This window comes from Scyliorhinus canicula, chromosome 11, assembly GCF_902713615.1.
Source record: "Scyliorhinus canicula chromosome 11, sScyCan1.1, whole genome shotgun sequence".
In the NCBI taxonomy this organism is placed as follows: Eukaryota; Metazoa; Chordata; class Chondrichthyes; order Carcharhiniformes; family Scyliorhinidae; genus Scyliorhinus; species Scyliorhinus canicula.
Window position 1 is genome coordinate 25,155,604 of NC_052156.1, and position 25,228 is coordinate 25,180,831.

Below are 25,228 nucleotides of genomic sequence, written 5' to 3' on the forward strand. Positions count from 1 at the left end.
ATTGCCTTATAGTGGCAGTTTATGCTTCAGTTATGAAAAGAAACGTTTCCAAAAGTGAATTAACAAAAACTAAAGTGAAAGAAAATGGGTGTGGTGGGGATTTGGATGGAGAAACAGTAATTTTATTTTACATATATTTTATCATACTCCTCCAGTTTTGTTTTATATTCCAAAATATGTAGAGATTGTAAACAAGTCCTTATCAACCAAGGAAATAATAATAATCGGTTATTGTCACAAGTAAGCTTCAATTAAGTTACTGTGAAAATCCCTTAATCGCCACATTCCGGCTCCTGTTCGAGGAGTGCAAAGGAAGCAAGAAAAATGCATTAACTATTTTAACTTTTGTTTAAATTTAAATATTAAACTATGACAATTGAAATTCTATCATGTTTTATAAAATCAGTTGTCAACTAGTGTTTCATATTGACAGGAAAACAATTACAAGGTATCATCTGAGAGTCACTCAGATGGATGTAATTTGGTCAAGACAGACCTGGTGCTGGTATATGATAAAAACATGATGTGCATGAGGCTCACCTAACAAAGTAATCCACTTTTGGGGATGAAATAGAAGCAGAACATTTAAATACCTTCACATTGCTTTTACTGGGTTCAGGTTAAACATGGGCAAGGAAGCCTCCTGCTGGTTACCACGTACCGGCCACCATCAGCTGATGAATCCATACTCCTCCATCTTGAACACCACTTGGAGGAAGCACTGAGAGTGGCAAGAATACAGAATATGCTCTCGGTGGGGGACTTCAATGGCCATCGCCAAGATTGGCTCAGTAGTACCACCATAGACTGAGCTGGCTGGATCCTAAAGGACATAGCTGCTAGATTGGGACTACAGAAAGTGATGAGGGAACCAACAAGAGGGAAAAACATACTTGATCTCATGCTCATCAATCTGCCTGCTGCAGATGTATCTGTCCATGATAATATCGGTAGAAGTGACCACCGCACAATCTTTGTGGAGGCAAAGTCCCATCTTCACACTGAGGATATCCTCCATTGTGCTGTGTGGCACTACCGCCATGCTAAATGGGATAGATTTCGAACAGATCTAGCAACTCGACTGGATATCCATGATAGGCCATCAGCAGCAGTAGAATTGTATTCAACCACAATCTGCAACCTCATGGCCTGGCATATCCCCACTCTACCATTACCACCAAGCCAGGGGGGCAACCCTGGTTCAATAAAGAGTGTAGGAGAGAATGCCAGGAGCAACATCAGGTATACTGAAAAATGAGGTGTAGACCGAGTGAAGCTACAACACAGGACTACTTGTGTGCCAAACAGAATAAGCAGCACGTAATAGGCCGAGCTAAGCGATTCCAGAACAAATGAATCAGATCTAAGCTCTGTAGTCCTGCCACATCCATCTGTGAATGGTGGTGGACAATTAAACAACTCACCGATGGAGGAGGCTCCACAATTATCCCCATCCTTAGTGATGGAGGAGCCCAGCACGCATGTGCAAAAGACAAGGCTGAGGCATTTGCTACAATCTTCAGCCAGAAGTGCCGAGTGGATGATCATCTCACTGTCCTCCGGAGGTCCCCAGCATCATAGATATCAGTCTTCAATATGGTTCACTCCACATTATATCAAGAAATGGCTGAAGGCACTGGATACTGCAAAAGCTATGGGCCCTGATAATATCCCTGCAATAGTACTGAAGACTTGTGCTCCTGAACTGGCTGCACCTCTAGCCAAGCTGTTCCAGTGCAGCTACAACACTGGTATCTACCCGGCAATGTGCAAAATTGCCCAGGTGTGCCCTTTACACAAGAAACAGGACAAATCCAACCCAGCCAATTACTGCCCTATCAGTCTACTCTCCATCATCATCAAAGTGATGGAAGGAGTCATCAACAGTACTATCAAGTGGCACTTACTCAGCAATAACCAAAGATCCAAAGATGTGCAGGTTAGGTGGATTGGCCATGCTAAATTGCCCGTAGTGTCCTAAAAAGTAAGGTTAAGGGGGGGGGGGGTTGTTGGGTTACGGGTATAGGGTGGATACGTGGGTTTGAGTAGGGTGATCATTGCTCGGCACAACATCGAGGGCCGAAGGGCCTGTTCTGTGCTGTACTGTTCTATGTTCTATGTAACCTGCTCATGGATGCGCAGTTTGGGTTCCGCCAGGGTCATTCAACTTCTGACCTCATTACAGCCTTGGTTCAAACATGAACAAAGAGCTGAATTCCAGAGGTGAGAGGAGAGTGACTGCCCATGACATCAAGTCAGCATTTGACTGAGTATGGCATCAAGGAGCCCTAACTAAACTGGAGTCAACGGGAATCAGGGGGAAAACTTTCCACTGGTTGTGGTCATACCTGGCACAAAGGAAGATGGTTGTGGTTGGAGGTCAATCATCTCAACTCCAGGACATCAGGAGTTTCTCAGGGTAGTGTCCTGGGCCCAACCATCTTCAGCTGCTTCATTAATGACCTCTCTTCCATCATAAGGTCAGAAGTGGGGATGTGCAGTCATCCGCAAACTTTGTTCAGCACCACTCCCAACTCCTCAGATAATGAAGTATTCCATGTCCAAATGCATCAAGACCTGGACGATATCCAGGATTGGGCTGACAATTGGCAAGTTACATTCGTGCCACACAAGAGTCAGGCAATGACCATCTCCTAAAGGAGAGGATCTAACCACCGCCCTTTGACATTCAATAGTGTTACCATCGCTCAATCCATCAACATCCTGGGGGTTACCATTGATCAGAAATTGAACGGGACTAGCCACGTTAATACTGTGGCTGCCAGGTCAGGTCAAAGGCTAAGAATCTTATGGCGAGTAACTCATCTCCTGACCCCCAACCAAAGGCTCAAGTCAGGAGTGTTATGTAATACTCTCCACTTGCCTGGATGAGTGCAGCTCCAATAACACTCAAGAAGCTTGACACCATCCAGGACAAAACAGTCCGCTTGATTGTTCCCCCTTCCACAAACATTCAAATCCTCCACCACCGACAAACAGTGGCAGCTGTGTGCACCATCTAGAAGATGCACTGCAGTAACTCACCAAGGTTCCTTAGACAATACCTTCCAAACCTTTGATCACTGCCATCCAGAAGGACAAGAACAGCAGATACCTGGGAACCCCACCACCTGCATGTTACCCTCCCAAGTCACTCACCACCCTGACTTGGAAATATATCGCCGCCCCTTCATTGTCGCTCAGGCAAAATCCTGAAACTCCCTCCATAACAGCACAGTGGGTGTATCTATACCTCAAGGACTGCAGCGGTTCAAGAAGACAACTCACCACCTTCTGAAAGGCAACCAGGGATGGGCAACAAATGACGCTCTAACCAGCGATGCCCACATGACGCAAATGAATTTTAAAAAACCAACAACTATGCTGGCATATTTTGAAAGACAGACTATGACCTTGATTGAATCACATCAATGCTCTCCTACTCTGATAATCCCTTGCCTCCAACACTGTTTCACTTGGTCTTCAGTCCTCTCCTAAAGTGCCAAATAAGAGTGAATAAATTCAAAATAGTAACACAAAATCTTCTGAAGTGGTGCCTAAAATGACTTATGCCTAAAATTACAGCATTTTGTGCCCCAATCTTCCTGTTGTGAAATAACGTCACAAATTATTGGATAAATAATTTGAATATGCTTCAGCAAACAATGGCGAGTCAAGGACCTCAGAAGCAATTCAGTCAACAACATAACCCAGCCACATAGTTAAGCAGATCAATATTAGTGTGACCTGAGAGACACAATTCTGAATTTCAAATCCTTTCACTTGCAGAAAGCTGATTTGAGATGTGGACCAACTCCGCTGCTGCATTTATTTTGCAATAACCTTGTATGTTATAGAATTACTTAGCTCAGAAAGTAATTAAGATTACCTTGGAAGTATCAAGTTAAAACCTTGTTTCACCCATTTCTTGGATGTGAAATGCTGGTGAAAAGGTCCCACTTATCGGGGCACCAGCTCCCCCTCTCCCTTGCGGGGAGAGTCCAGATGATCAAAATGAACGTACTGCCCAGGTACCTCTTCCTACTTAGATCTATCCCGATCTACATCCCCAAGGCCTTTTTCAAGGCACTAGAAAAACTAATTATGGCGTTTGTATGGGGCGGGAAGGAAGAAAGCTATGATCCCAAAAAACAAAATCCGGGGGGGCTAGCCCTCCCAAACCTACAATTCTACAACTGGCCAGCGACAGCCGAGCGAATAAGTGGATGGATCAAGGAGCCAGAGGCTGAGTGGGTGCGTGCGGAAGAGGCCTCCTGCAAGGGGACCTCCCTCTGGGCCATGCCATGGCGGCGTTCCCAACCCCACCTAAAACATACTCCAGCAGCCCGGTGGTGATAGCCACCCTCCAGTCCTGGAACCAGCTACAGCAGCAATTTGGCCTGACCAAAATGTCGGACAAACCTCCCATCTGCAACAACCATAGGATTCACTGACGACACCTTTAAAAAGTGGGGACAGGGTGGAGGGACACTGACAGTCAGGGACCTATATACAGACGGCAGGATTACAACACTGGACTAACTGACAGAGAAATTCTAGCTAGCCAGGGGGAACAAGCTGAGGTACCTGTAGCTCAAAACCTTCCTACGAAAGGAGACAAGGACATACCCACAGCCACCTCAACAGACATTACTGGAAGAGTTACTGGACGCAAGCATCCTAAATAAAGGGAACTGTAGCGATATGTACGACCGACTGGTAGAAAGAGCCGACACCATACTAGACGCAACAAGAAAGAAATGGGAGGAAGACCTGGGGATTGAAATTGGGTGGGGACTCTGGAGCGAAGCACTGCATAGGGTCAACTCCACCTCCACGTGCGCAAGGCTCAGCCTGACGCAACTAAAAGTGGTACATAGAGCCCACTTAACAAGAATTCGTATGAGTAGGTTCTTTCCGGAGGTGGAGGACAGATATGAACGGTGCCAAGGAGGCCCAGCCAACCATACCCACATGTTCTGGTCTTGCCCCAGACTTGCGGGGTACTGGCCAGCCTTCTTCGAGGCAATGTCCAAAGTGGTGGGGATGAGGGTGGAGCCATGCCTGGAAGTGGCGGTCTTCGGAGTATCAGACCAGCCAGATCTATTCCTGGGGAGGAGGGCGGACGCCCTTGCCTCCCTGATTGTCCGCCGTAGAATCCTGTTCGGCTGGCGGTCAGCAGCACCACCCAAAGTTGCAGACTGGCTGTCCGACCTCTCAGAATCTCTCCAAATGGAAAAAATTAAATTCGCCACTTGAGGGTCAAGACGACGGCTTCCACAGAACGTGGGAACCATTCACCCAATTGTTCCGGGACCTATTTGTGGCCAACGAACAAGCAGAAGAATAGCCAGGTAGCCAAGAATCAGGGGAAAATAGCCAGGTTGGGGTGAGAGAAAGAACATCTAAACCTAAGAGAAAAGAAAGGCGAAAGAAAGGAGAAGGGGAGGGGGGAAAGGGGCAGAAGGGGGAGGGGAGAAGAGGGAGGAAACAGGGAACAATAGAGGGGAACCGGTGAGGTGGGGGGAGGCAAGGGAATGATAGCCGGAAGGAGGGCATGGGAAACGATAACAAACTTGGCATCTACAGGAACAGAGAACAAGGAAAATACGGGGGAAAGACGGGACGAACGGCTGAAGTGGAGGTGAACTCGACAGGACAACGGCAGCGAACTCCATCCGGGAGAAGCAAGAGACAACACCAACACCAGATCCATTCGCGCATTGTCCTCTGTAATTGTTCCTCCTGCACCCAAATGGATATGAACCTTCCCAGTTCTCCCTCCCCCCACACACAAACAGATGCCTACATATGTGTTAAAAATAATATTGCCAATTGTACAGAGTTGCTGTTGTTGAGCTAGTGCACAATACCCTACCAGTTATGTTAATTTTTTTGTGTATGTGCTCGTCTTTTATATATTTTATTCTGTGTACATAATGGTAAATATATTTTGTTCAAAAATCCAATAAAAAACATTTATTAAAAAAAAATCAAGGGCACCAGGAATATGGGGCGGTATTCTCCCCTACCCGGCGGGGCGGGGTGTCCCTGTGTAGCGGTGGAGGGGGTCTGTTCGGCCTCCGCCATAGTGGAGGCCGTGGCGGCGGCGGAAGAGAAAGAGTGCCTCCACAGCACAGGCCCGCCCGCTGATCGGTGGGCCCCGATCGTGGGCCAGGCCACAGCGGGGGCACACCCAGGGTCCGATCGCCCCGCGCCCCCCCGGGGCCCGCTCGCGCCGCCTGCTCCCACTGCCACCAGAGATGGTTTAAACCACGTCAGCAGGAGAGGCCTGACAGCGGCGGGACTTCGGCCCATCGCGGGCCGGAGAATCGCCGCGGGGGGCCCGCCGACCGACGGGGCCTGATTCCCACCCCCTCCGAGTCCCGGGTGGCGGAGAATTCCGGCCACGGCTGGGGCGGGATTTACGACGGCCCTGGGTGATTCCCTGACCCTGTGGGGGGGGTCGGAGAATTCCGCCCATGTTCTATCCTATATTGGCTCAGACAATATTCAGGCATCCTGTCTAAGTAAGAGTTGGATTCTTTGCAAAAGGACCTGACAGATCATTTAATGACCCTCTCTGAAATTTTCTGGCAATTACACGGTGCTTCTGCCAGGTGTGCTCATTTTTCTTGGTTCCTTTTGCAGCCTCTCCAGCATTCCTTGAAGGAATTTGCAAGAGGTCACCAATGTTCAGCGAGGCACGCTTTCTTTAACATGAAATGGAGTTTGGAGGGACAGAAATAATCTAGCCCCTCCCTGTTTTCCTGCTAAACAGTTTTGGGATTGGTACTGGCATCACAACTAGCTCAAACTGGTCCAGGCGCGACCTGACTGATGTCCACAGGTCCGTCGAATTATTCAGATGAGACTCGAGGGCTAGTTATGAACTAGGGTTTCCAGCTTGTGAGCATACCAATCCTTTGGCCCCAAAACAAACCAAAGTGAATTTCTACCCCATGCTGCCATTCATCAATGACAATGAGATGGAGAGAGAGAGGGATTTGTGGTTTGAACTACAATGGATTTCTAATGTTTTGTGTCTGTTCTTGTTCTGAATTACTGCTGGCTTCACTAGTTGTGCAGTGGAAATATGAGGCCGATAATGTATTGGATGTAACTATTCAGTCTTCTGGCTTTGTGTTTGGTGTCACAATGCATGCCGATCAGGTTCACTGTTCTGTCTGGATTGTCCTTTTAAAAGTTTTCATGTGAACAGGGAATTGATCTTGGATAGTGGCATGAATTGATAGTGCCAAGAGTGCAAGAAACATATTTTCTGGGGGAAATATTAGGGACATGGTGGCATAATGGTAATTTCAGTGGACTAGTAATCCCAAGGCACAGTCTGATGTTCTGGAGGCATGGGTTCAAATCCCACCATGGCAGCTCGTGGATTTGAAACTCAATTAATAATATGCGGAATTAAAACAGCTAGTGCCCATTATTATAGTGCAGCACGGTAGCACAATTGGATAGCATTGTGGCTTCACAGCGCCAGGATCCCAGGTTCGATTCCCCGCTGGGCCACTGTCTGTGCGGAGTCTGCATGTTCTCCCCGTGTCTGCGTGGGTTTCCTCCGGGTGCTCCAGTTTCCTCCCACAGTCCAAAGACGGGCAGGTTAGGTGGATTGGCCATGATAAATTGCCCTTAGTGACCAAAAAGGGTAGATGGGGTTATTGGGTTATGGGGATAGGGTGGAAGGTAAGGGCTTAAGTGGGTCGGTGCAGACTCGATGGGCTGAATGGCCTCCTTCTGCACTGTATGTTCTTTTTCTATGTTATATTTTTGGCCATACATTCTAGGTGACCACCCTTGTTGGGGGTTGCTTACTGCTCCCCTCCACCCAGCCTTGAGTCCGCCATTACCACTGCGAAATGTCAGAGCTTCGCCGATGATTCCCAGGCCGCAGGCCCACCTAAGGTGGTGACCCATCCCACCTAAATGGTGGCGCAGAAAAATATAACTGGTCACTGTCAGTTGTCCTCTGCGGAGAATCGCATCGGGGGCGCGATTCGCGTGGCGCCCCGGTGATTCTCCGACCCGGCATGGGGTCGAAGAATCCTGCCCATGGTCTCTAAATTCTGATTTAGCCTTTTTTGGTAAACGAATAATAACAGGAAGGAGGGTAGTGTGCCACTGTTTTCCTGAAAGTAACCAGCAGAAAGTTATTAGCAGTTTTATGGGTTGGCATGCACTCATGTGGGAGAGAGAAATATGTTTGGAAGGAAAGGGCTTCCTTCAATGCTGAAATAGTTAAGATAAATAACGAAGTTCCTTGTGCTTTGTCTGGCTGATGCTGAGTTAACTGATTTCATTGAAGTCCTGATCGAGTTGCTTGAACTGACTGTAGCCCTGGGCTGGGGACGGCAAAATCAGTTAGGTTAACTATCCAGTGACTAGGGCTGTAAAGTATGATTGGTGAAAATGGAATTGCGCTTGCTGTGATGTTCCTGATGATTGAACAGTGTGCTGAAATTCGCACCTAAAAGACCCATATTTGTGTGAGGCATTGGAGAATGGTGCATGTGGAATTGTAAATCACCAAGTAGCCATTATCTTGAGCTTAAGCTATAAAACACAGAAAAAGTTATATATTGTGTTTCTCTTGCGAGATCTGCCTCCAGGAATTTCACCAGTTACTGTCTCTCCACAGGTCGGACACCCCACTTATTTATAAAGCTGTTCCAAGTTGGTTTGTGCGAGTGGAACATATGGTGGATAAACTACTGGAGAACAATGACAAATGCTACTGGTAATGTATCAGCTAAATGAACAGAATGTGCAATGTTCAATTAAGACTGATGGCCTACTTTCACCATAATGCTTGGGTTCTACTGAATAAGTAAACCTTGTTTTTATTGAGATTAATATGTTCCATAAAAGAGCACAGTAAATATGAATTCAGAAGTGCCCTTTGCTAGTGTTACTTGGAGCTGTGCATTTTAGGATCCTATTAGAAATAACCGTCCATGCTGTTATGATCCCAGATGATGTTCTAACTGGACAGGACGATCCCAGAATGGAACCCTGGCACAAAAGACCATAACTTTTTCTTTTTTTAAATTACATGTGGAGGAACAGAGTAACAGGACTGCTAATTAGTTCTCAACAACAAAAATACATTTATTAAACATGGAAAAATTATATTTTGATAGAATACTTCTTTATTTCCCTCCATTTAGATTAACGGTTACACACAGGTTTTAAGATCAACACAAATGTCACAGTACATTTGAAGCTATAATAGTCTCATTAGCACATATGTACTTTTTAAAAACACAGATTGCCTGTGGCAAAACCCACATTCCACTCTGTACCCTAGTTTGTGTCTGTCTAAGAATCCCCCCAGATGATTGTCACATGATTCTCCAAACCCAACTCCCAAAACATGTTTTTAAATCTTCTCTCATAAATAAGCATTAGCAGGTTGCATTCCAAAATTCACTCCACATTTTAGAAAGGATTCTTTTGATCAGAGCTTCTGCTCCACTTCTACCAGCGAATCCACTCCAAGTTTTACACAACCCCTTTTAGGATTTATTTGTCTTGACTACTTTTAAACACACATTCCGAATCCAGCCACTGATTGCTCTACAATTATTTCAATTTAAGTCTCACAAACCATAGTCAAATATCACAAACCTTAAAACCACTTTAGATATCTTTCTGACTGGCCATCTCCTCTGCAGTTCTGTGATGTGAAATGAAGAGTATCCTGGTCTGCTCCCAGTTCCTCTTTGTTGCTTTAACTTCAGGCTCCCTGTAACTCCTCTTCATTCCTTTAGTTGCCTTAAGTAGTTGTCCTTTAGATTTCTGGCACTGGCTTTCTTAGCCATTATTCCATTGTATGGCTTTTGTTCCAGAAAAGCTGAGAGAGATGTTCTTTGGCTTCCTAAAACCACTGCTTTTAGCTGAGCTGTTCCCTCTTTACTGTCTATCTACAAACCGCTGTAGCTTCCAGCTAAATCTAAAGAACAAAGGAAAACGTTCCCTTACCAGGGCCTCTAGTTGCCAAACAACCATATTTACTCCTCATGCCGTAGCATTCGCTATCACAGTAGAAGTTAATGTGAAAAGCCCCGAGTCGTCACATTCCGGCGCCTGCTCGGGTACACCGAGGGATAATTTAGAATGTCCAAATAATCCAATAGCACGTCTTTCGGGACTTGTGGGAAGAAACCGGAGCACCCAGAGAAAACCCTCGCAGACACGGGGAGAACATGTAGACTCCGCACAGACCGTGATCCAAGCTGGGAATCGAACCTGGGACCCTAGCGCTCTGATTATGGAAGCCAGCATGATTTTGTTTAGTGCAAATTATACTTAAGTAACTTGCTTGAATTTAAAAATTTTTTTCAAGTACCCAATTAATTTGTTTTCGAATTAAGGGCAATTTAGTGTGGCCAATCCACCTACCCTGCACATCTTTGGGTTGTGGGGGCGAATCCCACGCAAACAGTTTGAGAAACTCTACATGGACATTGACCCAGAGCCGGGATCGAACCTGGGACCTCAGCGCCTGAGGCAGGAGTGTTAACCACTATGCCATCGTGCTGCTTTTGCTTGAATTTTTTGGTCAGTTAACGGAGAGCGTTGATGAGGGTAAAACTGTTCCATAAAGACATTTAATTACGTACCACACAACAGATCTGTGAGCAAAATTGGAGCCCATGAAATAAAAGGGACAGCAGCAACGCAAATACAAACATTGGCTCAGTGATAGGAAACAATGAGTCATGGTGAACAATTTTTGAATGGAAGATAGGCTAAGTGTGGAGTTTCCCCAAGAAAAGTGTTAGGTACCTGATCTTCCTGATATATATTAATGACCTAGACTTTTGTGCACACGGCATAATTAAAGCATTTTCAGATAATACCACAATTTGGAAAGAGGAGGATGGTGTTGAATTTTGAAACAACATCAACAGGTTGATGGAACGGGCAGAAAAGTCGCAGATGATATTTAATGCAGAGAAGTGTGAAGTGATTCATTTTGGTAGGAATAATGCAGAGAAACAATATAAAATAAAATGTACAATTCTAAATGGGATGCAGGTGAAGAGGTATCTGGTTGTATACATACATCAATCATTGAAGGTGGCAGGACAGGTTGAGAGTGCAGTCCTGGGTTTTAACAATAGGGGCACAGAGTACAAAAGCAAGGAAGCTCTGTTCAACCCGTATAAAACACTGATTCGGCTTCAACTGGAGTTTTACATCCAGCTCAGGATACCACATCTTTTAGGAAGGATGTGAAGGCATTACAGAGGATGCAGAAAAAATCATGAGAATGGTTCCAGCGATGAGTTACATAGTTGGAGAAGTTGGGGCTGTTTTCCTTGGAGGAGAGATGATTAAGAGGAGATTTGACATAGGTATTCAAAACTACTCTGAGCTGTTCTTCTTGGCAGTTTTTGTCTGAGCCAAGAGCCTGCCTTTGGGCAGGGTACTCATGAAATCCATAAGGGGTCTGGACAGAGTAGATAGGGAAACACTGTTCCCATTTGTGGAAGGAGCGAGAGCCACAGAGAACAGATTTAAAGGTAATAAAAAAAGCATTGGTGACATGAAGAAAAACTTTTCACACAGCGAGTGGTTAGGGTCTGGACTGCCTGAAGAGTGTGATAGAGGCAGGACCAATTGAGGCTTTCATAAAGGAATTGGATCAGTATCTCAAAGGGAAAATTTGCTGCAGAGAAAAGGCAGAGTTGTGACTCTTCAGAGAGTCCTCATGGACACAATGGGCCGAATGGCTTCCAGACTGTAACCATTCTCTGATTCTATGAAGTAATTCGGATGCGGGAAGAATAGTTGGTGAAGATAATACTCAAATTAGGTTTGTATAACTCTCATTGTGTAGGTGATATGTTCTTCAATTCAGTTAACATTATCGTCACCAGTTTGCCTGAATTTCTTTTGGTCTAAAAGCAGTTGTTTCCTTGTCTTCTCAGCTATTGTAGTTTTCGAACTGCTTTGTTTTTGTGTTTTTTTTATTCGTTCTTTGGATGTGGGTGTCACAGGCTGGGCCAGCATTTGCTGCTCATCCCTAATTGCCTGATGGGCAGCTATTTCATTGGGGGGGGGGGAGCAAAGAGTCAACCGCATTGTTGTGTGGGTCTGGAATCACCATGTAGGCCAGACCAGGTAAGGTCGGCAGATTTCCTTCCCTAAAGGACATTAATGAACCATATGGGTCTTTACAACAATCGACAATGCTTTCATGGTCATCATTAGACTTAATTCCAGATTGTTTTATTGAAATAAAATTCAAACTCAGGACCCCAGTGCATTCCTGGGTCTCTGGATTACTAATCCAGTGACAATACCACTACGCCACCGCCTCCTGAATAAACGCGATTTTTCAGACACACTTAAGTGAATCTATTATATTAACAAGCCTGTCAAGTTGCAACGGGTTCCCACAACTTTCAACCATAAAAGTGTTCTGAATGGCATTTGAAGCATCTGGTGGAAACAATGCCACAGCAAAGCACTTAAATATTAGTCACTAAGTTTTAGATGATCTTTAAAGCACAGACGGAATCAACAAATTTTAATTAAATTATAATTTAAATTGAATTCAGTCTCCAGCTGCCACCTTTGTGCAACTTACTCCCTGCGTCTGTAAGCCTTCTGTATTTGTACAAGCTGAGAGTCTAGTGAGCTGAGTCAGTTATTGCTGATTGTTTGGTATCACTTGAAAATACTATGCAAATGAAGCACAAGTGTCATGACAGAGCCAGGATGTAAAGCAGCATGTGAGCAGCAGGCTGCATTTCTGTCAGTGTTGGTGGTGGGGTGATGTATCCCTAGGGTAGACCTGTTTGTGCAGCTCTCCTGTTGCGCGTGTGCGCATGAGGTATGTGCGCACACCAGAAACACAAAACTGGGTAGGAAACTAGTTCAAACTTGCTGCTTAATTATGAACCCTGTAACTGCCTTAAAGTAGGAACTTTGATTATCACTCCCCAAGACTGGAAGAAACTGCAACTTACTGCTACAGTTAAGTTAAATATGAAATGTAAACTTTAAAAATTATGTATTTTTATTTTGGCCACAATTTTTCATTATACACCAACAATACAACTGCCCAATCTCCCCCCCCCTCCCCCAAAAACCCCTCTTCCCTCCCCCTCACCCACTATGAGAGGAAAAAACGGCAAACCTTAAACAAAAAACGGAGCCCCCCCCCAACAGCTGACCATAACCAGCTCCCTGAACAAGGAGATAAAAGGCTGCCACCTTGAATAGAACTCCTCCCCTGACCCCCTCATGATACAATCTTCCCCAGGCAAGCATTCCATCAGGTCCACCAGCCACACCCCCAGGTGGCACAGGTGGGACCTCAACCCAAGCAGAACTCTCCTCTGGGCTGTTAGCAAGGTGAAGGCTAGTACATCTGCCCTAGTCCCTGCCTGCAGCACCATCGAGTCCGAAACTTCAAAATTGGCTACCAACAGGCACAGCTCCAGCTGAACACCCAAAATCCCTGACAATGTATCAAAAAGGAGACCCAGAAACCAACAAGCTTGAGGCAAGACCAAAATATGTGCCTGTGATTCGCCAGTCCCCTAGTACACCGTTCACACTTATCCTCCACCCCTGAGAAGAAACCACTCATACGTGCCCTTGTCAGGTGCTCACTCGGCACCACCTTGAACTGGATCAGGCTCACAATAACAGGCTTACAGGAAACAATAACTTGCATTTATCTATTAGTGTAATTTCCTCCTGCCCTACAAACCTCCGATATCTGCGCTTCTCCAATTTTGACCACCTGAACTTGTCCAGTTTTGCTAATCTACTAATGCCGGTGTGCCATATGCAACTTGAGCCTTAAGCAGTGGAATTTCCTTCTTAAACCCGTCTGCCTCGCTACCTCTCTCCTTCAAGATTATCATACATGATCATTTATTAAAGGTTCTATATTTTACACCCTTCTCCACCCTCCACACACACATTTCCAGCAATATGCAAGGGGTCTTAGAGATCTGTGCCAATAAAATCAAATTTATTTGCAGTTGGTGAGCCGCTAACCCTCACTTTTTCCCCATGCCAACCAAACAAACTTTCCCCCAGGACCCCTAATCTCAGAAATTTTGCAGTTCATTCCAAATCTTTTGCTGCCTTTCATAGCAAGTTCCTATTTACAGGGCAAAAGTGTCCAAATTAATTCACAGTATAGTTCGTATTCAAAAGAAGTCATAAATCATCAATCAAGCGCTACATTTTTTTTTCAAATTTGAGAAAGCTTTGAGATGAAAAATTATTAAAACATTTTCTTTTGCTTTTTTTAAATAGCTTATTTTTACATGGCTACACATGGTCCTCTGTCTAAAAACCAAATGTACTTTTTGTGCAAAATCCAGATCTGTATCTATTCTTTGCACTTTGATGATGAGAGATTTCTGAATTGAACAGCAATTTAATTTTAGGGGAGATTTCTCTGATCATTCTTTGGAAGAACCATTACATTTAGAAGTTCCAGTATTCTTCGTGATGTCAATTTCTAATAAAATAATTTTAATTTTTTCAGAAATACTCTAGGAAAATATTCTTTATTCTTGACGCACATCCTAAAATGCATCCCTTTTTATAGGATTAAACTTAAATTGAAAAATCTGATAATTGATGACCTTGGAGATAGTTGTACTGGCCCTGATTCACATTCGTGGTGGTCCCGATGTTTGTGGCAAGGGAGCAGATTCAGTAGTCCTTGTCTGCTTTTAGCTGCTGGGTTTCCTGTAGCCTGTGAAACCCTACCGACCAAAGTTACATCTAAAATTGGAAAAACAATGTGAGACAAGCTGCCTCATTAAAACACTCCGATAAGCTTACTTGTCTCCTGAGAGATGATTGGTCGCCCACTCCCTGTCCCTTGTTAAAACGGAGTGAGCAGGCTTATATAAAAAAAAGTGCTAGAACAATCCATCAGAACAAGCTAATTGTAGGCTGACTCCTCTTTGGAACCGAAGAGCAACATTTTAACATTCGACCCAAGTCAAATCCACCATTTTGGGGGGTTGGGGTTAAAGTTCCCCCAATGTTTTAGTAACTGGCCTTGAATTCTAGGACTCCTAGTTACTAAAATTAATGTTTTGTGTTTCATGCATGTATTAATGGAAATTATGAATCATCAGGTACCCTGCAGCTTTTCTGTCGCCTTGACACTACCACTAAAAATGGCGATACTTCAGTTTGCTATGTCATAATAAACTGTTGAAAATAAGTCAGTAAGTAGACAGATGAACAGAGTTATGTATGTTTTGATGCTGTTTTGAAGGAATGCTCCAGGGTAAGAACCTGTTATCCTCATTGCGTGTGTTTGGGAAGAGATGTTCTGTATCCTGTGTGTTGTTTTTAAACTTAATTGGTAATTATTTGAAATTAGTTTTATGCAGTTATTGGCTTAATCGGACAACCATTTTGGAAGGACTCTGTATTTGAGGCAGAAACCTTTCTTTGTTTTAGCGGTTGTACCAAATATTTCCAAATTGACCAAGGAAAGTGGGTTACGTTTTCTATTTTCCAAATCTTGCATTACAGTATGTTATTGAAATAAGGATGTGTGTGTGCGCGTGTGTCCATGTTAGGTCAGGTGCCCCTTAGTGTCCAGGGATGTGCGGCTATGGTTACGAGGATCGGGTGGGGGAGCGGACCTGAGTGCTCTTTTGGGAAAGGCATTTGAAAAACACTGATTTTGTAACCCACATTCAAAATAGTGACTTAGTCTGTTATCTGGAGTCTTTGTCATTTTATTAAAAATGACATTTTTGATTGTTCGAGATGAAATAACAGTAATGTTGCTGTTAACAATTAAAGAAAACAACAGCTCTTCAAGATCTGAAGCAGTATTGATTCATGGCGTTCTTCATGATTTAGCAACGTTCATGTCCAGTACTTAAAGACTGAAGCAATTTGAAGAATGATCTCACCGTTCCTTTAAGACTAGCATTAAACCTTTTTTTTTAAAAAATTCTATGTGAACAGTCTTTTTAATTTTGACTGGATTAAGTTAGTATTTAACTTGCTGTTACTGCATAATTGAGTGAATCGAAGTGTTCTCCTTTACTAAAAACTGAGTTTGTTATAATTGGATGATCTAGGAGATTATCCAGATGATGATTCCTGCAGTTTCTCGTAACTTTGATGCCTTGTTGCTAGAGTTTGCACTTTTGTTCAAACATACTCTTAAACTGGGCAGGACACAGAACTGAGGTAACTGTTGGCCTGGCTTGTTAATTAAACTATGCTAGAGAAGAAAATACATCCAAACATATTCATAATCCTCTAAGAAGGTTTACTACATTGCTGTGATCATGTGGGGTTAGCATTTCAGAGCTATTGAAAATGAACTACATTCCGTTTATAAATATGGGAAATGCCAATAAAAAGATTTAAAAAGAACTATGTTGGAGAAAAGTTGGTTTCAGAGATATTTTGAGAAGCAGTAGAGTTTTGGAACAAGTTTTAAAACAGGTGCTATCAACTTATTATGAGCCTTTCATTGTTTTTTTAAAATTTCATTAAAAAATTTTTTTTAAGAGTACTCAATTCATTTTTCCAATTAAGCGGCAATTTAGCATGGCCAATTCACCTATCCTGCACATCTTTTGGGTTGTGGGGGCGAAACCCACGCAAACAAGGGGAGAATGTACAAACTCCACACAGACAGTGACCCAGAGCCGGGATCGAACCTGGGACCTCGGTGCCGTGAGGCGGCAGTGCTAACCCACTGTGCCACCGTGCTGCCCCTGAGCCTTTCATTGTCGATATAGCTAACTGGATATCAGTAAACAGTTGTCTGTTCTGTTTATTTTATGCTTGAAGTTTTGCTGCTTTATTGAAAGCAAAGATTTTTTTAGAATTTAGAGCACCGAATAATTATTTTTCAAATTAAGGAGCAATTTAGTGTGGCCAATCCACCTAACCTGCACATCTTTGGATTTGTGGGGATGAGACCCACGTTGGCACGGGGAGAATGTGCAAACACTACACAGACAATGACCCGGGGCCGGGATCGAACCCGGATCCTCAGCACCATGAGGCAGCAGTGCTAACCACTGTGCCGCCCGAAAGCAAAGTTAATATTCTAGTATTTGCTAAATTAAAAATGCAGTTATTAACACTTAGCATCTTTCTTTCTTACTTTATTTCAAGTAAGCAAAATGGATTTCATTTTGATTTGTTCATTAATGTAACGGCATCATAAAATAGTTGCCAATATTTGTTTTAAGTGAAGGAGATTGAAAAGAAGGCAAGAGCAAAATACTGTGCTGCAGATGCTGCTGCGAAGACTTGAAATGATAATTCTTTCTCTCTCTGCCGATGCACTTTAAAAGAAGGCAGTTTGGCTATCCTACTAATTTCAATTTAGATTCATTGCTACAAACCTAGTTGGTGTTATAACTGGGCGGGATGATCCCAGAATGGAACCATGTCTCAAAAGACTGTAACTTTTACTTTTTTTGGAGGAACAGAGTCACAGGACCCCATGAAAAAAATGGAAATATTACCCCCCCCCCCTTAAATACACATACCTTTTACGATTAACATGGATTACATCTTAAGCTACAATGGTCCCATTAGCACACACAGTCCTTTTTAAGCGCACACGATGACGTAGTCAAACACACTCCACTCTGAACCCCAAGTGACTGTCTGTAGATGTCTCCTCAGAATCCCCCCCCCCCCCCGCAATCCCCACCCCCCTCCCCACACCCCAGATGATTGTCGCATGAGATTTTCCAAACTCCGCTTCTAAAAACACGCTTTAAAATCCTCTATCATAACAATACTTTCCCTTGGTAGTTTGCATTCTGAAATCCAGTTTAGGTTTTACAAATGAAACTTTCAGACAAAGCTTCAACTGCATTTTTAACAGTGCAGGACTTTACACCATCCCTTTTACGATTTCTTTGTCTTGCAGGCTTTGACACAAACTTGAGATCCAACCACTAATTTCCGCAGTGAATTTACGGGCGTTCCACAGGCTGTAGTAAAATCTCTCATAACCTGAAAATCACTTCAGGTATCTTTCTGGCATTTCAGCCTTTCTCTCAACCCTTTTCTGTCAGTTTTTACCAAACAGATCTCTGTTCCAGTATCTTTAACCTCAGACTTTTTGGAAATGTCTCTTAATTTCTCTAATTTTCTTAACGAGCTGCTCATCACTCTCCGGAATGTTTTCTCTTTTGGCAAAGCTGTGAGAAATGTTCCCTTTTGTAGTCTTCTCAACTGACTGCTTCTAGCAGAGCTGTGAAAGCTACCTTTTTGCTCTCTACATTTATCCAACTGCTCCGGCCTCCAGTTAAAACTAAGAACAAAGGAAGATGGCCTCCTGTTGCTAAACAGCACCCATGCTACTACTATTTATTCTTCACACCGTAGCATTGTCTAAACACAATAGAAACATAGTTGGAACTTAACCAATCCCCAGACATACAAACACCATGCTCCGGCATGAATCAAACTACAAGTTTAACCTTCCAGGCACAGAAACATTAAATTAAACCCAATGCAGGCTATATTTTATTTCCAATGCTTACCAGTACAATTATAAATCCCTTAAAATTACTGTTACCATTCTCCAATTATTACGGTGTAAACAGCATGTATGATAATGAGATGTGTAGAAACATTGTATAAGGTTCTATTTTACCTGTAAAATAGTTTTCCAGTGACTTTGAGTTATCAATCATGGATTTGTTTTACCGACTATGTTACTGAGATTTTGGCTGTAAATCCTTTTACCACATCCATGGTGAATATGCATCTATTGCTTTGTTCAATTCCAACTATGTCTGGTGTTTGGCTGCTACCTTCTGTGTCAAGTTTTTTTGTTGGGAATATCATGGGGCGGAATGCTGTGGCCCTGAGAAGCTTTAAAAAAAAAATTGAATGAATTCTACTTTGCAAAATATATGCCATTATCGGTGACCTCTTATGCATAGTTTCTTCTAGTTGAGAGAAATCAACTTGGCAGGATGGTAAAAATTAAGCAGAAACTCTCCAGACACTTGTATTGACCTTGTAATAAATAATAAAAACTTGTCCATGGTTCAACGTTAATGACACAAAGTCTTCATAATTCAATGAAATAAAACCAAACCACCAGATAGACATAATTTCACTGTCTTGTGGGCATGACAGTACAATTAATCCACTGATCCTTTGGCATAGAGTTGGTGTGAAGTGTGTTATGCAAGTTTGACTTTGCATCAGACTTTTAGTTCAGTGTCATGTGCATTTATACCACTAGGTGGGACCATTTAATGTGATTTGTCCTCCACTTTATGTAGGAGGCAAAAATGGTGTCTTGAGCAAGCCTATATTTTAATGGCCCTTTATCAAAACTGTCTAGTTCAGATCTCTGGTTATGTCTTCAGCTATTGGAACCTGATTTAGGACTAATGCAAGAAACTGTATATAAAGGAAAGTTGGAAATGCTAGAAATATTGGAGAAAAACATAAAATACTGGGAATAGGTAGCGGGAAGGTCAATTTCTGAAAAGAGGAAAATTAATGGGCTGAATTTTACCAGTCCTTTGGGGGCAGGTGTGCTTGATGTCTTCCCATCACTATGCCAATTTGCCAGTGGCAGAAAAGGTGGCCATCCACCTGAAGCTCAAGTGAATCACTCAAATGGCCAATTAAGGATTGCTTTATACCTCCACAGGCATTTTGCCAGCACCTTGGGGATGGGAATGGGGGTCGGGCACTGCTGTGTGGGGAAGATTGTCCAGTGGACTCTGGGTGGATGTGAAGAGAGGTGGCCTGCATTATGGACGCTCTTTGGTCATGGAGGAACCCTCTGTTGGCAATTATCCCTCCTGTAACATAGATGTTGCATGTATACTGAGATCCCTTCCCCGCTGATCTGGGCCTGCTCCAGAAACCCAACCCCATTCACCCCTCTTTGAGGATGCCAGTCATTGCAGTGCCCTAATTCTCCAGGTGCAGCTCAGCAATGGCCACCATTAGCAGTGGCACAGCTGAGGATGCTTGATTGCCTGCCCTCTGGCTGATTGCTCTTTGGGAAGGAAATCAACTGGTTCCACTGCCTGCCAAGTAAAATTCAACTTTATATTTTGGGTGTAGAATTGGAATTTGTATGGTAAGGAAGCTCCTCTTTGTGGATCAAGAAGAAGGAAATCTTGGTTCCTATCACAAAGACAGTTAATAATTTAGTAATCTGCACTTTAAATGTTAACTTGCCCTTTCTCTTATGTTAAGATGACAGTTGATACAACTGGATGGGAAGACCCCAGAAGACCCCTGGCTCAAAAGACCATAACTTTTACTTTTTTTTATGAAATGTGAAGGAAGAGAGTCTTAGGACCTCTAATTAGTTTTAACAACAAGAAAACAAAAGTGTATTAAAATGGAAACATTGGATTATAAAACAATACACCTTTTATTCCCTCCCCCTTAGCTTAACATATACACACAGATATAAACATTAACGTGGATTACAAAGTACATTTTAAGCTACAATGGTTTCATTAACACACAAATTCCCCTTTAAACACGCAAGATGACTGTAGTAACCCAAGTGAATGTGAATTTTGCCTCAAAATACTCCCAAATGGTTCTTATACCGTGAGCTGCCGTGTCTCACTGAACTCTAGCTTCCACATGAGTGATTTTAAATTCTGCATTTAAAAAGTCACACTTTCAATCTTCTTTTAAATTATGCCTTCCCTCTGTTACTTCCATCAAGATTTCACTTTCCAGGTTTTACACATCTCCCTTCATATTTCCTTTGCCTTCAAAGCTTTTACACAAACTACGAGGTCCAGCTACCGATTTCCACAATTATTTCAAATAATATCTCCCAAACTATAGTAATTTCTCACAAATCTTAGCATTACTGCAGATATCTTTCTGGCCTCTCATGATCCAATGTATTTTCAACTCTCTGACTTTATGGAACAGTGATTAGTTCTAGTTCCCAGTTTCTTTTGTTCCATTAACTCCAGACTTCTCTTCATTTCTGTAGTTTCCTTAATTAGCTGGACTGTAGGTTTCTGACGCCTGTTTTTTTAACCATTACTCCATTGTATGCCATTTCTTCTAACAAGGCTGTGAGAAATGTTCCCTCTTTAGCCTTCGAGAACCAACTGATTCTAGGAGAGCTGCCTTCCTTCTCACTACCTACTCCCAACTGCAGTCAAATTAGCTAAAAAACTTCTCTACCTTAAAAGGCCCAGTTGCTTAGCAACACCCACATACCTCTACTGGCCTATTTATTTTCACGCCATAGCCCTCTACGCACAATAGAAACACAGTTGGAACGTAACCAACCCCCACACATAGAAACACCTTTATCCAGCACACATGTAACTATAGGTTTTACCTACAGGCACAGAGACGTTAAATTAAACCCACTTAAAATTATACCGTATTTTTAATGTTTACCTATGCAAATATAAATCCCATAAACCTACCTTTGTATCTTTGTATTTGTAACACTTATAGAACAGGTCCATCAGCAGTCTAAATTTTCCACAATTTTCTGTTTCTGTTGTAAAAAAACATATTTTAAATCTGTTGCAGTAGTCAGCTTAAATGAGTAGGTACTGCTTGATGGCACTTCTGACGACTCCTTCCATTGCTTTGCTGATAATTGGGAGTAGGCTGATTAGATGGTACTTGGCAATGCTGGATTTGTCCTACATTTTGTAGGGCAGCACGGTAGCATAGTGGTTAGCACAATTGCTTCACAGCTCCAGGATCCCAGGTTCGATTCCCAGCTTGGGTCACTGTGCGGATTCTGCACGGTCTCCCCGTGTGTGTGCGTGGGTTTCCTCCGGGTGCTCCGGTTTCCTCCCACAGTCCAAAGATATGCAGGTTAGGTGGATTGACCATGCTAAATTGCCCTTGATGTCCAAATTGCCCTTAGTGTTGGGTGGGGTTACTGGGTTATGGGGGTAGGGTGGAGGTGTGGGCTTGGGTAGGGTGCTCTTTCCAAGAGCCGGTGCAGACTCGATGGGCCGAATGGCCTCCTTCTGCACTGTAAATTCTATGATTTTGTGGAATGGAAGTGTTAAAAATATAAAATGTAATTAAAGTCAAATAATATATCTGAAAAGAGTGATGTTACTTCTCTTTAACTTATTGTTTAAGAGGATTGTAATCACAGTGGAGTGCTAGGTAATGCAGCTGGATGCCATTTGGGGATAGTGAAAGATTGAGACTGAATAAAGAAATGTTAAAACAAAAAATGTCATATACCGGATTTGCTGCCTATGTTCTACTAATTAGCTACAAGACACATCAAAACACCAGTTGGCATGTCAAAAACACCTTGAAAAGCATGCAAACCAACACGATCAATTTCAGCCAAGCATTTATGATTGCATTGTGTCTGTTGTCAGGAGTTAACAGCCTAATGAGGATTCACTTTTTGTCTGCCAAAGAAAGTCAATTTTTCAGGCGAACCTGGGAATCTGAACTGGATACCAAGCACCGGTAATGATTGACTAGTTGGTCTGGTTCTCCAAGGAAGCAAGAAAGATAGATCTCACATGAGAAGATAAGATTCTGCCGAAGCATTCTAAGATTATCCTGGCTGAACAAGCAGCAGGTATCTTACTCATACTCTGGTGGTAAACTACATAGCTTTTCTTCTGATTAAACTCCAGCAGTACCCCTGTACACTTTTAGGAGTCCTGAACTTTGGCTGCTGTTGTTGCCAAAAAGTTCTTAAGCTCTCCAACTGGGGTAAGTGGGATACATGGTTTATGAGGCACCTGTGTGTATTAACTGCAGACAAAGATTATTACTTATGTCGATTTTGTAGTAAGTTGGTTTGGGAACTCAATCATGGTGATACATTTTGAGTTGTTTTAAATGCTGGCTGACCAAAAGAAATCTGTAGTGGAATTGAGCTTTGAAAAATGAATAGATGAAATGGGGATTTTTTGAAAATAGATGCTTGATTGTGACGTGCATACGGTTACGGTTTGCTGTAGTCCTATGAAATATGATTTCACAAATCAAAATCAGTCTTCATTTGGTAACTGAGAACTTGAGTATTATTGAAAAGGACATGTTGTCAAAGCTTTTTGTCTTGCACTCATCAGGAAAGGTTGCAAGGAAACAATTTATCCTTCATTAGAAGAGAATGCTGATTGGTTGGCAAATGGATTACGATTGATAGAGGCATTGCCATGGAGAATGACTAACAGTCAACTGCCAAGCTTTGCTTAAATTCAAACCAGACAGGTTGTGTTGATTACAGCTTTGCCCTGGGAATGAATAGCTGTCACCTATTTTGTTTAGTTGAAACAGGTGCACTGTGCCAACATGTTGTTTGTATCTGCAAAGAAAAGGACCCTGTGTAATAATTTATCGAGAAGTGCAGCACTATATCATTGACCTAGACCAACTGTCATTGTGTTCATTGAACTTATGAACTTGTCATCGTGCACAATTGAGTTCAGTTTTAACAACACCATTTATGCCCAAATAGATGGTTTTGCCATTGGATCCCCTCAAGAGCGAGTGCTCTCAAATATCTTTGTTGGGTTCCATAAGAAATGTATCTTTCATGGAATGATATCCCAACCACCTATCCTTTGCATTTTTCCGATATATAGATGATACGTTTGCTGAATTTGAATACGCTGTTGCATGTAAGAATTCCTTTGCATACCTTAATTGACACCATCCTGTGCTCAAATTCACCGTTGAAATGGAGCAGTCGTTGATGTGCAAGTTGTGAATCTGCCAAGGGGTTCTCTAGCACCTTCTATCACAAGCCTATTTTCACTGGTCAATATGTGTTGGGATTCCGAAAGTTCCATGCACTTTAAGATTGGCCTTATTCGGGCAGCACGGTGGCACAGTGGTTAGCATTGTTGCCTAGGGCGCTGAGGACCCGGGTTCGAATCCCGGCCCTGGGTCACTGTCTGTATGGAGTTTGCACATTCTCCCCGTGTCTGCGTGGGTTTCGCCCCCACAACCCAAAAGATGTGCAGGATAGGTGGATTGGCCACGCTAAAATTGCCCCTTAATAAAAAAAAAAATGAAAAAAAAAAAAAAAAAAAAGATTGGCCTTATTAACTATAGGGCCCGAGCCATTTGCTCACAGTGCAAGCTTGGGTACCCTACCCAACCAGCAATACTCAAAACATCGTGCCCAGTGTTAGATGTGATTCTGTGAAAAGACAACATTTGCTAAATACTCCTGAGCTAAAAGTTATGCTGACAACTAATTTAAGATTATCAGTCAGACTCACAGCACTGAGGACTCGGGTTTGATCTCAGCCCCAGGTCATTGTCTGGAATTTGCACATTCTCCCCGTGTTTGTGGGGTCTCATCCCCACAACCCAATGATGTGCAGTTTAGGTGAATTAGCCACGTTAAATCGCCCCTTAATTGAAAAAAAAAGAATTGGGTACTTTAAATTTTTTTTTAAATATTTAAAAAAAAAGATTATCAGTCGGACTCGCAGTGTGGTGCACATTCTACATATATATTAATACACTGGACCCTGTCTTTGCAGATGGAAAAAAGTATATCCACACATTGCCTGTTTGATCTGCACGCAATAGGTGACAGCCATTCTCTGTTTCATTTCCCAAGGCAATGACTTGACCAATCAAGCCTCAACTTGCCTGGTTTGAATTTAAACAAAGCTTGGTAGTTAACTGTCAGTCATCAGTTAACTGCATTCTCCCAAGATAAAGTCTCTACCAATCAGAGACCACTCGTCAACTAATCAGCACATTCCTCTCATGAGTACAAATTATTGTTTTCTTTACATTTGGTATTCCTGCAAATTATCCTTATGAGTGCAAGACAAAAAGTTTCGACAACAGGTCTTTTTTATTAGCAATAATCAAATCAATCTTCATATTACTGTATATATTGACAAATGGCTTTAAAACCATGTCAAAACATATTGATGTTTCAGAAAAGACTCGAGTCAGATTTCAAAGCAGGCAAGCCTGAATCTAAGATCTGACAGATAAAACTGAATAAATAATGCTAGACATTGATTTGCCAATTTTGGTCCTGGGCCACATTTTCCCCCTGTCTGCGTAGGTCTCACCCCCACAACCCAAAGATGTGCAGATAGGTAGCAGCATGGTAGCATGGTGGTTAGCATCAATGCTTCACAGCTCCAGGGTCCCAGGTTCGATTCCCGGCTGGGGCACTGTCTGTGCGGAGTCTGCACGTCCTCCCTGTGTGTGCGTGGGTTTCCTCCGGGTG

General features: G+C 42.8%; 1 protein-coding gene across 2 annotated transcripts in view; it reads left to right on the forward strand.

Moving 5' to 3' along the window:
• Positions 1–25,228, forward strand: part of iars1 (isoleucyl-tRNA synthetase 1) — a 273,512-nt gene that overhangs the window by 106,934 nt on the left and 141,350 nt on the right. For both annotated transcript variants that reach the window (XM_038812610.1, XM_038812609.1), the window contains one exon: positions 8,660–8,758. In XM_038812610.1, coding sequence (XP_038668538.1) covers positions 8,660–8,758 — 99 coding nt within the window. The remainder of the gene's footprint in view (positions 1–8,659; positions 8,759–25,228) is intronic.